The 14,269-nt window shown below is 37.2% G+C and overlaps 1 protein-coding gene across 3 annotated transcripts in view; it reads left to right on the plus strand.

The window, feature by feature from the left end:
* The window catches only part of ELMOD1 (ELMO domain containing 1), a 77,658-nt gene that overhangs the window by 41,465 nt on the left and 21,924 nt on the right, over nt 1-14,269 (plus strand). For all 3 annotated transcript variants that reach the window (XM_071221479.1, XM_071221478.1, XM_053925606.2), the window contains 5 exons: nt 1,115-1,260; nt 1,397-1,425; nt 2,445-2,542; nt 5,536-5,665; nt 13,904-14,037. In XM_071221479.1, the coding sequence (XP_071077580.1) occupies nt 1,116-1,260; nt 1,397-1,425; nt 2,445-2,542; nt 5,536-5,665; nt 13,904-14,037 (536 nt within the window). In that variant the 5' untranslated portion in view covers nt 1,115. The remainder of the gene's footprint in view (nt 1-1,114; nt 1,261-1,396; nt 1,426-2,444; nt 2,543-5,535; nt 5,666-13,903; nt 14,038-14,269) is intronic.

Here is a 14,269-nt window from a genome sequence, read left to right on the forward strand (position 1 = left end):
ACCTGATATCAAACTGTATTACAAGGCAACGGTAATCAAAACAGCCTGGTACTGGCATAAAAACAGGCTCATAGACCAATGGAACAGAATAGAGAGCCCAGAAATAAACTCAAATCTATACGATCAATTAATATTTGACAAAGGAGGCAGGAGCATAAAATGGAGCAAGTCCTCTTTATTTCTACAGCTCGAGTCATTTTGAGACTTTGAACAGTACCATGAAGTAGTAGGCACTGACATATTAAAAATAAAAGTCAACATAAAATACAAATTCACATGCCAGAGACATTGTGGAAATATGCATGATTGGTGATGATATACTTCATAGTCTGTTGAGGTATTATTGGAGTGAGATAGGGTGTGCAATTAAAAAACTTTGATTAGCAAGAGCCAAGCACAAACTTGTCAAAAGGTGGAATTTGGGGAAGGTTTAAGTCAGAGGCTGGAGAAGAACCAAAGCTCAACATGCTAGTCAGTGGGCTGATAAGGAGGCCTTCTAGCAAGTCCAAGAAGTGTTGGAATTGGTCAGCAGAGAAGACAGGGAACCACACAACCAAGTCCTCAAGGAGGACAACAGTACCTAAAGGAGAGCAGAGGGAAGGAGAAAAGAATGGAAATATGGAAGAAATAGCCAAAGTGGGGGCACTAAGGATGCGCTGGAAGTGAACCAAGGTGAGCTGAGAGGCTGTCCGCGGTGGCAGAAGGAGGACAGTTGCTGTGGCCCATTCTGTCCCAACGTCTAAGGGAGAAACAACTTCTAGAAACTACTTTAAAGCTACTGATTTATTTTTAAATTGTTTTTAGGCAAAGCTAGGAAAGGAAGGGATTCCTGTGCCTTGCACTTAGTTTGTTGGAATTCTTATTTACTAGGATAGGGCATTCTGGAGCTGCTTGTAGTCATATAAGTGTGTCCTCATAGGCCTGGGCTTACCTCCCAATGATGAGTTTGTAGCTACCTCAAATAAAATGACATGGGGTCAGACAAATGGAATAGTGTGTAAACCAGAAGTCTAATGGCTGATTTTCTTCTGGGCTTCTTTTCTTGCTGGTGGTGGCTGCTTTCTGTTCTCTTCCAGAGTTCTAGTGGAAGGGTGCTGTCTTTTGTTTTTGACAGAATGCTGATCCAGGTGTGCCTGTATTTTTACTGTAAATTTTTGTGGCGCTGCCTGAAATTTGTAATGAGGAAGCTGACCGGAAGATGTGAACTACAGCGGATCTGTTACAACACCAAGCCTGGAGCTTCTAGAACCATGAAGATCGGTAAGCATGAAACAAGGAAGTAAGCAAAATGTAGGCCTGGTGGCACTGAGGATACAGTGTTTTAGTTCAGCATAGTAATTTTAAACCAAATGTAAAGGATAATTTTTAATGATTTTTAAAATTATCTCTTTTATAGAAACATCACTGAGGGATTCAAAAAGTAAGGTAAGCAAAATTGATTATATATTTTTCAGCAACTTTTCACTTGGAAGCTTCCCTCCATCATCAAAAAGTAAAAATTTCAAGAAACAAAATATACCATTTGCTATAAAAACTAATAAAAACTGAGGTGGCTGTCTCTATGGAGTACACCCATGCCTTTCCCTATCCCCCTTCTTTCCCCTGGACATTCTCTTTCCTCTCTTCTCTCTCTCTCTCTCTCTCTCTCTTTCCCTCCCTCCCTCCCTCCCCCTCCTCCCCCCACTTCCTCCCTCCCTCCCTCTCTCCTAAGAGAAAAAAAAATCTGAAAAGTAAGAATTGCCTTTGCTTTTAGCATGGAAATGGCTACTGCATGTGAATTTTTTAGGCAGATGTAAGATATACTTACTACCCCACTGTTGAATCATCCTTTTCTATACCTCTTCCCAAATCATAAAATAAATATTCCTTGAAAATAAGAGTGACATTAACTCTCAATATCCAGATCATTTAACTTTATACTCAGGATTTTCCAAGAAAATCAAAGAAGCTACTATTCTAGTTTTTATAGCACATAGTAAAGCATCCACATAAGAGAGAAAACCTATTTTTTCAAGATTCTTGAATATTATTATTTAATTTTGGCACCCTAAGACTATATCCCCCATGAACGTCACTCAATCATAGACATAATGCCCAGTAACAATGGAAACCAGGTATGGTGAGAGAGGAAAAGAAAGTATTTCAATGTAAGTAGTTTAAAACAGATGAAAATGGTAAAAAAAAAAAAACCCCATTATTTCTATTTTATGTTATTACCTTAACCAGGAAAATTGCACTACCATCATCATGAAAATGTCAAATTTACTAGAATTAAAATACTAAATTTTTTTTAGTTTTTTAAACTGAGATCAATATTTACTCTAAGTTTAGTTTAGTATCTTCACACAGAAGCTTCAAACAAATACTCGAAGCCCCTATCTAAATAGACCCCACTTAAACTCTGGTGTTCATGACAAGGAAAATGATTGAGACATGTTTTCCAGCTGTTGCAGACTTCAGTGGGTGTTCACCCTGATGCTATTGAAAAAACTATAGAAGACATCATGGAACTGAAAAAAATTAACCCTGACATAAATCCACAGTAAGAATTATTTTTACTATTTTGTAAATATAGAACACAAGTCATGGCTATGCATTTATTATTTATATAATGCACTTGCTGTTTCTCTCTGTCTGCCTCTCCCTTTCAATCTCTCTCAATCTCTCAACCTCCCCAGTCCCAAATCATCTGCAATGTTTTGACTTTCAGATGAAGAATAAAGAAAAAGGGTGCCTTTTTCATGTTTGTAAATAGCAACAACTTTGAACTTTTTGTGATTCATGCTTATGCTTTGAGGTGCAGAGAACGTAAGAAATAAAATGGATGCCTCTGGTATCAATTAAAGGGAGTCTATTTCATCAACAGCCTCTTCATGCAGTTCAAATTGCAAATGTGCCCAGGCTGATTATGCTCCATCAGCTTATGACAGGCTGAACATCTTGGAGACAGTTGCTACATGCCTGTCAAGAAGTCAGGCATGTGTGGGAGGGAGAGATGGTTTTTATATGAAGACTTTAGAACTTGGTACTTTATTCATCTCATCTTGGAAGTATTAAAATGCACTTGGCAATGTACATGACATTTAAAATTAGCTTTATATTTTCCATTGGGAAGAGGAATTTTTCAGTAAAAATTTAGGTTAAGGATATTGGGTAGAATAAATTCTGCATGCAGATATATTTAGAGACAGTTTCGGTAGGTAACTGTCTTTTAGATATTCATGAGAACTTCAGGTGTTGTCACTGAGAAAGGCTTTTAATTGCCAAAGACTGGGAGCTATAGTTAAGGGAATTTCTGAGTTCATTTTACATATGTCTGTCTCTTGGAAGTATTCTAGGTACTAGCTAATTGGGTCTCATCACAAAACTCCATTTCTATGTGGTCTCTATAGCATTCTTCTGCACATGCCAGCTAATTAGCTGCCTTTTTCTTATTCAGCCATTAAAGGTGATTTAATTATGCAATAGAAGTCTTTTTGAAACCTTTTGACATACATTTTATTTCTCTGGAAAGGTGATAATAAGACAATTTATTTTAAATTAAGTTGAACGAAAAATTTAAGACTACCATTAGGCATGAAGGATCTACTAGACTTATAATCACATTTAGAGATTTTATTAATTTAATAGCAGGTCTTTTCTGTCGCTTCTGTGAAAGTTGTATGTTTCATTCAAGAGCATTTCCTTGCCATCTATTCTTTTGATTGTCTTTAGGAAAATAAAACCTTATTGGTAGTAGATTATATTTTACTATTTTTTTCCTATACTGACATTCACAAAATGTGATTTTTTTAATTTAAATAACTTTCTGGAAAAAATAAGAAATAGAGAGGGCAAGGGGAAATATTTTATAATTTATCAAGCCATTACTACTATTAACTTCACTTTGTTTTAATTACATTTTTTTCAAGTGCTGCTTACGCTGCTGGTAAAAATTACTACAGTAAAAATTGAATTTGACTCTCTTGTTCTCTCTTGTTTCATTTTTCCCCCTTTCCTCTTTCCCTCAGAATTAACTCTTTTCAGTCCTGCACTGTTTTCCTGGGTGACCAGTGCCACTGTTCACTTTTCCTATATTAAAATACCCAATTTAGTTTTTGGTGCTATGGTAACAAGTAGGGATAAGGGTCATTTAATTGAACATTCAGTTTTATGTAAGTTTAGTATTCTGGGTTATCTGACACTGCCCTCTACATCTGGGGTAAGTACACATCCTAAGACATAATTTTCTGTTGCCCCTACTTTAGTCTTAATTTTCTATACATCTTATTCCTCTCTCCCCCCAAAAAAGATGATGATGACACTGTCATTGTGATTATAATGACCATCACAACAAGAATGTTCAAACTTAGTGAGTGAATCAGGGATAGGAGTATATGGGAGAGTAACTCTTGGGTTAAATCATATGAAATTGCCAACATTCAACTATTTTGAATCATAAAAGCTAATGACTGTAAAGAATCTAGCTGAAATAAATAAATGTGAAATAAATATTTCCTTTAGATTTTAAAATGCCAGCAAATGAATGTAGGAGAATAATTTATGTGACTGTAGTTTATATGAAAAAAGAATCTTGGTGATGAGTTAGCCATCTGTTTAATAAACCTGTTACGTGACTTCTAAAAGAAACCCTGTTTTACCTTCTAAGTTATAGGCAAGAAACAGCATTTAGACAACAGGAATTAATGATCCTCCAGGTGTCACGCTTGCCAGCTTGCTTTCTGTCCCAGCCATGTGTTGTAATGGGACTGTTAAACACGTACATTCAGAGAAGACTGAGCAACACAATAAAACACCTCAAAACTATGCTGCATGAGAAGGAATTGAAGGAACAGAGGTTTTTTGTTTTTAACCCTGGAGATGAAACTAGAAGAAAGAATCACTATCTTAAAATAAATAGACATGGGAAATGTGGAAATACATTTGCTCAGAGAACAGAATTTGAGCCACTTGGTGATAAGGAAAGTGGATTTTGTTTCAGCCTAAAAAAGTGTTCAGACAACTAGAGGAGTTGAAATGGAATGGGAAACCTTGTAAAGTAGTGAGTTCTTTCTCTTAGCATTGCCTTATCTGTTCAGGAATGCTCCCAAACAGAGAGGTATTTTTGTTGTTTTGAAAATTTTTTGCTCCTAAGCACCTGAGAGCTATTTCCTCCCTCTGCCACTATCTCTAAACACCCCCCCCAAAAGTGTTCTGATATACCTACCTAGCGGGGGCTACATGCTCCCTAAGAACTCATTATCACCTTTGTTTTCTACATTTCACAAGTCACCTGCATAAAACGCTCCCATGTTTTTTAAACCACATTGTTGCACATGGCTTAAGAAAAGGCCAGAATGAGAGGGAAGTTTCAGCCAAGTTCTACAACTGTCCATGAGTTTCAGTAAGAAATTGTGCTTCTGTTAGATCCTATTTGGGCAATTTCCTATGTATTGAATGAACAGGAAAAGTCCTGTTGTGCATATATCAAGTGAACAAATGCCAAAGTATGTTTTGTCTTTCTTCATGTGTGTTTCTTCTTTCTGAACACCTTAGGTTGGGAATCTCTCTTCAGGCTTGCCTTCTGCAGATCGTTGGGTACAGAAACCTTATTGCAGATGTGGAAAAACTGCGCAGAGAACCCTATGATTCTGATAATCCCCAACATGAGGAAATGCTTTTGAAGGTTAGTCCTCAAGCACATTCTAGGCCTTTGCTTGGGTCAGCTAATGTCTGCCAAGCCCCTGCTATGTGATAGGCATTCCGTCATCTATTTTCAGAAGTTAATTTAGAAAACACTTTAGATTACTAGTTTAGTTCTAAAGGTTGATTTAAAATTTTTCTCTTAATTTTTTAATTCAAAATTCAGTGCTTTGAGGTAATGTTTTATTAATGTTTCATAATATACCATCAGGTCATATAAGATTCCTAAGGTCTTGTTTTGATAGCCAGAAGGAGTATTTAGAATTGCATATTAGTCTTCCAATACACCAGATATAAATCTTTATCTCCTCTTCTAATACTCTGCAAGTTACATGAATAAATAATCATCAATAAGGTCTTGGGTAATTTCCCAAGAGGGCTATTACTGAAGCAGAAACCAACTTCATCTTCTTTGATGTCTATTAGAAGTCGTAAGTGGAAATCCCAGGTCACTCTTTGACAAAGGCTGTTTCTCCTATGGCTTCCAACACAGTTAAACAATCTAAACTTGAGCCAAATGTGAAAGCCCACAAAAATCACCTCTGATGCTTTCTCAGGTTACAAAAGAAAATTGGCTTTGCATCTAAAGTCTCACATGGATTTTCTAATGAAAACTTTACTTCTAACATCTGAACCAGAAAGAAAAGTAGGCTTTACCAACTAGTTCATTGCCTGTGTCTCATCCATCTTTGTGACCCCATGTCCAGAGTAGTGCCTAAAATTTAAAAAGGCAGTAACAAAATTGGAAGAAAACATTTGTTTAGCTGCCCTAACTTTATTTTATTGAAAAATGCCAAGGCTTCTGGCCAAGATGGAGGCGTAGGTAGATACACTTTGCTTCGTTGCACAACCAAAAGAAGGACAACAATCAATTAAAAAAAAAAAAAAAACCCAAAAAACGAGAGCTGCCAAAAAAAATCTAACTGTGTGGAAGTCTGACAACCAAGGAGTTAAAGAAGAAACATTCATTCAGACTGGTAGGAGGAGTGGAGAAGGGCAGCCAGGGTGGAGAGGATGTGCTTCAAAGCAGCAGCTGATGGGCCCGGAGGGCAAGGCGGCAGCGTTGCCGGAGGGCAATGGCGGACCAGGTAGTCCCACATTCGCGTGCAGATAAAGCGGGAAGAACAACTGGGGAGTGAGATAGACCACGCAACCCAGGGTTCCAGAACCTAGGAAAGAAAACTTCAAAACCTCTAGCTGTAAAAACCTGTGGGGGTTGCGTTGGCAGGAGAAACTACCAGTCTCACAGGCAAGGTCGTTGGAGGGGCCCCCAGGGTCCTAGAATGTACACAAGCCCATCTACCCTGGAATCAGCACCAGAAGGGCCCAATTTGCTTGTGTGTAGCGGGGGGAAGTGACAGCAAGTGGGCCGAGAGCCCAGCAAGCAGCATTGTTCCCTCTCTGACCCCTCCCCCCCCATATAGCACCACAAGGCAGCAAAGTGGGTCATTCTGCCCTGGCAAATACCTAAGGCTCCACCTCTTACAATGTAACAGGTACACCAAGAAAAAGAAATATGGCCCAAATGAAAGGAAAGATCAAAACTCCAGAAAAAGAACTAAGTGATGAAGAGATAGCCAACGTATCAGATTTAGAGTTCAAAACACTGGTAATCAGGATGCTCACAGAAATGGTTGAGCATCGCCACAAAATAAAGAAGTGAAGGCTGTACAAAGTGAAATAAAGAAAAATATATAGGGAACCAAAAGTGAAGAGAAGGAAACTGGGACTCAAATCAACAATTTGGACCAGAAGGAAGAAATAAACATTCAACCAGAACAGAATGAAGAAACAAGAATTCAAAAAATTAGGAGAGGCTTCGGAACCCCTGGGACAACTTTAAATATTCCAACATCTGAATCATAGGGGTGCCAGAAGGAGAAGAGGAGGAGCAATAAATTGAAAACTTATTTAAAAAATTAATGAAAGAAAACTTCCCCAATCTGATGAAGGAAATAGACATGCAAGTCCAGGAAGCTCAGAGAGTCCCAAAGAAGTTGGACCCAAAGAAGAACACACCAAGACACATCATAATTGCATTACCCAAGATGAAAGATAAGGAGAGAATATTAAAAGCAGAAAGAGAAAAGGAGACAGTGACCTACAAAGGAGTTTCCAGAAGACTGTCAGCTGGTTTCTCAAAAGAAACCTTACAAGCAAGAAGGGGCTGGAAAGAAGTATTCAAAATCATGGAAAGCAAGATTACATCCAAGATTACTCTATCCAGTAACACTATCATTTAGAATGGAAGGGCAGATAAAGTGCTTTCCAGCTAAGGTCAAGTTAAAGGAGTTCATCACCACCAAGCCCTTATATGAAATGTTAAAGGGACTTAACATAAGAAAAAGAAGGAGATCAAAACTATGAACAGTAAAATGACAACAAATACAACTATCAACAACTGAATCTACAGAAACAAAAACAAACTAAGCAAACAACTAGAACAGGAACAGAATCACAGAAATGGAGATCACATGGAGGGTTAGCAGCGGGGAAGAGGAGTGGGTAGAATGGGGGAAAAGGTACAGGAAATAAGAAGCCTGATTGGTAGGTACAAAATAGACAGGGAGAGGTTAAGAGTAGTATAGGAAATGGAGAAGTCGAAGAACTTATATGTACGACCCATGGACATGAACTAAGGTGGGGAATGTTGGAGGGAGGACTGGTACAGAGCAGAGGGGGATAAAAGGAAGGAAAAAAATGAGACAACTGTAATAGCATGATCAATGAAATATACTTTTAAAGAGAGAAAAATGTCATACAAGTTGTAATTTTAAAAATGTATCCTGTTGTGTTTTTGTGTGAAGGAGTATGTGTTTTTGTGTATGTAAGCACTTAAGCAGATGACTCATTTGTCTGTACTAATTACTGCTAGATCTGATGCAAAGCATTAAAAATTAAAGAAGCCTCATTCTTAACAATAGTTTTCTTCTCCTTCCCTCTCTTCTGCTTAATTTTAGCTAAGCTATTGACTGAGCTTCATCTTTTATTGCCTCATTTTTTCATTTATAATACAGGTAGTAGAGTTCAATAAAATAATCTCAAGGTGGGAATTAAGAGGTGAAAGAAAGAGCCCTAACCCACGTGGCTCAGTTGGTTGGGCGTCATCCGCAAATCAAAAGGTCCACAGTTTGATTCTGGGTCAGGGCACATGTCTGGGTTGCAAGTTCAGTCCCCAGTCGGGGCAACCAATCGATATTTCTTTCTCTCTCTTTCTCCTTCCCTTCCCCTCTCTGTAAAAATAAGTAAATAAAATCTGTTTTAAAAAAGAGGTGAAAGAAAGAGAAGTTGGTATAATTAACAGACTAACCACAAGCACCTGAACAATTTGTTAGAATGGCTGAGGTGCCCACTGAATCAGTGACGTTTGGGCACTTGCCATGCACCATCCTAGTTGATCTGTTGTATGTGTGCTGGCACATAGTAGGTTTTTAACAAGTAATGGGTAAATGCATGAATTATTGTAGTTCACTAGATAGTCAAGAACTTTTGTGATGTGACTTATCTGTTAACATGACTTAAGCACGTATATGTGATCATTTTTTATTGTCACTGCTATAAGATGTAATGAAAGTGATGGTTCATGTTTACTTCAGAGGTGAGCAAACAATAATCATTTTAATCCAGCTCTGATTCACACAGCACATTATAAGCCAGGACGGTCTACTTCTGTGTTAGGCACTTTGAAAAAAAGCATCTTTTCTTCCCTTAAGTGGTTTGCAATCTAGTTAGGGAGATATGGCGCATTTGTAAATATCACTAAATCTTACTATAGAGCTCCCCACAAATACCTGTTGAGTGTTTTCCATGCCAACTGCCTTATTCTAGTCGTTTTCTCCAACTTGGGCCTCTAATGCTTCCTTCCTCCCATCTCCTTAAATACTACTGGAGTGATTATCTAGTCATGTCATTCTCTATGTTAAAAACTTCAGGCTCCCTATGTATAAATAGTAGAAAGCCCATGCATCTTAGCACACATTCTGAACCCTTTCCAATTTATTTCTTTAAGCTGTTTTCCTACATCCCCATCACGTACAGCGCATTTCCACCGTGCTCTGACATTCACCCTGGCCCAGAATAGGTTGTGCCATCCCCTGTGCCCAGGTATTTGTTCGTGCCATTGCCCCTGTTACCTATTATTTTCACAGCAGAAGCTGCTCAAAAATTTTAAGTCCTTACTCACTGAATTTAGAAATCTTTTCTATCCTCCCCAAGCAAACTTAGTAGTAGGGTCTCTATTCTCCTCTTTATATAAATCACAAGTATGATCATAATAAAATCAGTAATAATAAAACATTCACTGAGTGTTTAGTATGTGCCAGTCTTGTCAGTAAGTGTCCAAATAACCTTATGGTGAGATACTGGTATTAACCCCATTTTTAGGTGAGGAGGCAGGCTTGGCAGTTATGTGACCACCCAAGCTCACACAGTTAGGAAGGGTTCTACCCTGCTCTGCCCCACTGCCTCTTGAGGGAGCCACCATGTCTTGTTCACATTTGTATTTCCAGAGTCTGGCCCATAGTTTGTGTTTAACTGTCTGAGCTTAGGGTTCTTCATCTTTAAAATGGCTAATATCAACTGTGTTACCTACTTTATAGAATTGTTTAGACAAAGGGTCAGCAAATTAAGTCTGTGGGCCAGCCCTGGCTGGGTGGCTCAGTTGGTTGGAGTATAGTCTCGTGCACCAGAGGGTTGCAGGTTCGAGCCCCAGTCAGGGCACATAACCTAGGTATAGTTTCAATCACCGGTCAGAGTGCATACTGGAGGCAACCAATAAATGTTTCTCTCTCACATCAGTGTTTCTCTCTTGCTCTCTCTTCTCCCCCTCCCCCAACTTTCATCTCTCCCTAAAAAAAATCAATCAACATATTCTTAGTTGAGGATTTTTAAAAAAGATAAAGTCTGTTGACTGATTTTGGCCAGCCTCCCTTTTTATTTATTTATTTATTTTTTAATTGTTATTCAGTTACAATTATCTGCATTTTCTCCCCATCCCTCCACCCCACCCCAGGCAATCCCACCTCCCTCCCCCACCTCTACCCTCCCCCTTGATTTTGCTCTTGTGTCCTTTATAGTAGTTCCTGTAGACCCCTCTCCCCACTATCCCTTCCCCATTCCCCTCTGGCTATTGTTACATTGTTCTTAATTTCAATGTCTTTGATTATATTTTCTTTGCTTTTTTCTTTTGTTGATTATGTTCCATTTTTGTGAGTAAAGTTTTGTTGAAACACATTCATTCATTTGTATACTACCTCTGGCCACTTTTGTACTACAATGGCGAAATTAAGTAGTTGTAGAAATGACCATATGGCCACCAAAGCCTAAAGTATTTACTATCTTGCCCTTTACAAACAAAGTTTGCTGACTCCTGGTTTGGAAACTTTCATATATTGCTATAATGTTTAATTGCTTTGATTTGTAAACATAGGAGACCATTATCAGTGTTCCTACTTAAAGGATAAAAAAAATTTGGATTTTATGATCATTTAAACATAGGCTGGAATGAAACTGAATAGTATCACTGTATATTCATGTAGCACTATCCATATGAGTTATTCAAATGGACATTTCTATTAAATATTTATAATGAAATTGATAATAAAAGAAAAATTTTATGGGGATTCATGGCTTAATAGGAAAAATATAACCCAGAATTAAAAGATGTTCTCATATTGGCAAGAGATAGTCTCCTGGAGACTTCAGTGAAAAGCTGCTTTTGAATGACTGGGTGGGTGAATGGCCTTGCCCTTTCTGTTCTGTGGCAGACCCGAGACAAGACAGAAGTGTTCAAATAAGCTTGCAGTAAAGGTTCAGCGCAAAAGAGAGCAGAATTAAACAGAGCATGGGCCCTGATGGATAATAGTCTGATTCAGCATGCTGCTTCCACGTGGTAGCCTGTCATCTGCCAGAAAATCCCCCTTTTTAACTCTAATCTCCTGCACTTGGCAGGTGGCTTTGTAATAACTCTACTCCCATCTCACAGTCTTAGATGGCCAGCTCCTCTGAGGCTCCGACCAGAGGCCCACCACTTAAGTTCAGATTTCCAGTCTGCTTCCAACGTGTAAGAAATCACCTCCCACTTCAAGAGCATCTGGCCTCTTACTCTTAATTTTTTCAGATACTGGCCTATCTATCAGAAAAGAATCCAGTAATTCAAGCATTCTTACAGGAAATATATACATGGTAGCATTTTGCATGAGTTTTTTTAGCATAAACAACTTCCATTTACCAAGAAAGTACCCTTATTAAAGCAGTTAGGATTAAGAACTTAATAAAGGACACTTTTTAGCCATTAGTCTAGTCTGTCTTAACTTATAAAATTATTAAAATGAAATTTCTTTTAAAAGCATTTTATTTTTTAAACTTTTCACTCTCCCAAACTGAGTATTCCCCCAATGAATGAGGTTTATAACTTACCTGTAGAAATAAAATGCTTGCTTTTGCTCTTTTATTTCACTCACTTGATGAAACCAGATATATTTAATTATGTAGGGCTCTGAGGTTACTTCAAATTATTATCCACATGAATGTGATGGGATTTACAATCTGTTTCCTTTTTTTTTATTGTTGTTCATGTACAGTTGTGTCCATTCCCCCCCCCAACTCCCCCCCACCCCAGCCATCTCCACTTCCCACCCTTGATCCTACCCCCACCTTTGGTTTTGTCCATGGGTCCTTTATACAAAAAATGTTTTCTTTTCATTTATTTTTTCATTGTGGTATTAACCAAATTAGTTCCTCAAGGAATTTTTAAAAGAGACCTTTCTTTCTAATTTTTTAAATACTCTTCGGACGAACTCAGAAGTATCTCCTGTTTTGATGAATGCACTGGCAAATTCTTATGTGGATAATAAAAGAGATTTCTTGTGCCGATGTTTCATATTTTGCTTTCAAGTATGACATAATTTACTCTGAAATTTTTCTCTCACTCTTAGATTGAATTTACTGGTTATGCTACTAAGATAAAATATTGTATCCTTTGAATAACACATAATTTTGGATTAGTACCTAAAATAACTTTGACGAATTACAACTCTTTTTTGTTAGTATTTCCTGTCGTTGAACATTGTTTTGTACTGTGTCAGATATGTGACATTTCACTGTAAAGCAAAGTGTTTATGTATTCCTGTTGTGCTTAAATTTTAAAATCTACATAACATAGAACAAACAGTTTAGAAGTTGAATTATGTTGAAATAGTAATAAGGAAATTTTACATTTATTTTTGTCTCTGTAGTGAAAATATAATATAAAATATTATTAATATTCTTAAAGGCAAATTTGCTTACATGCTTATCTCTGTTTATTAGAACTAATAGAGCATTACATATTTGTACAGCTGTGATTGTCTCACTTTCTCCAGTAATGATATGTGTTAAACATATATTTCTATAGAAAACTTAGAAAAATAGAACCAATTTCTTAAGCAGTGGAGAACATGGTGCTCTGAATTTATATTTGCCCATTAATATTTGTTATAAATACAAATTGTTATAATTGAAACATTTTTAGGTAACTCTTAAAGATAATAATATATTTTGAGGTTATTCATGAACATTACTGACCTTCTTTTGTTTAGCTGTGTGACGTTTATTCTCACCTCATTCTAGATGAACCCTAAGAAATAAAACTCAAGTCTGTCTATTTTTCTTTTTGTTAGTAATGCTGCTAAAAGGTTTGCTGTAAAATAAGCATTTTCTAAGGATTTGAATAATGCATGGCCTCAAAATTTTCCCTGTTCTCTCCTTCCCTTCATTATTTTCTATATTTTTGGAGATCTCCAAACAGCTTCTGTGGGAGATAAATATCTGATTACAAATTAAAACAGAAATATTTAAAACACTAAAATATGAAAGCACATATTCCATTGCTTTCAGTGGGGTGATATGGTCACATGTCATACAGTCTCTGGAAAATCCCACTATATATTCATGAGAAGAAGAGAACGAAAAAACAAAAACGTATTAGTTTTATTATGAAATAATTTTTACCTCCCAGACCCTCAGAAAAGGTCATGGTGTCCCTCCAAGAGTGTTCATACAATATTTTGAGAACTGCTATTATAGAGAATTGAAAGATGGTCAAATCTTTAATTGTAATATGTTTGCATGTATTCAGCTGCTGCAGAGTTCCTCCTAATGATGTTGTTTACAAAATCTGAGCCAATAGGAAAGAATATTTATGTGTGTATACCAACAGGCTAAGTTTCCTTCTTTATTCCAGCTGTGGCAATTCTTGAAGCCCAATACTCCACTGGAATCTCGGATTTCTAAGCAATGGTGTGAAATTGGTTTCCAAGGTGATGATCCTAAAACAGATTTTCGAGGAATGGGACTTCTTGGACTGTACAATTTGCAGTAAGTAAAATGAAGACCGGGTAAGTATGAAAGTCGTCTTGTCTCCTTGTCTTGAAATGACACAATGGAGTTATTAGGTCCAAAAGCCACTTCCAGAAAGACTCCAAGAAAACATTCAAGTCCTCTGAGAAATAACTCAGGTTTGGAAAATTTAAAAAGCTACTACCGTCTTACTTTTATCTGGCATGAATTTTACTTTTAACTTCATGGATTCTTTTAAGCAAATCTCAAA

This window comes from Desmodus rotundus, chromosome 5, assembly GCF_022682495.2.
Source record: "Desmodus rotundus isolate HL8 chromosome 5, HLdesRot8A.1, whole genome shotgun sequence".
NCBI lineage: Eukaryota > Metazoa > Chordata > Mammalia > Chiroptera > Phyllostomidae > Desmodus > Desmodus rotundus.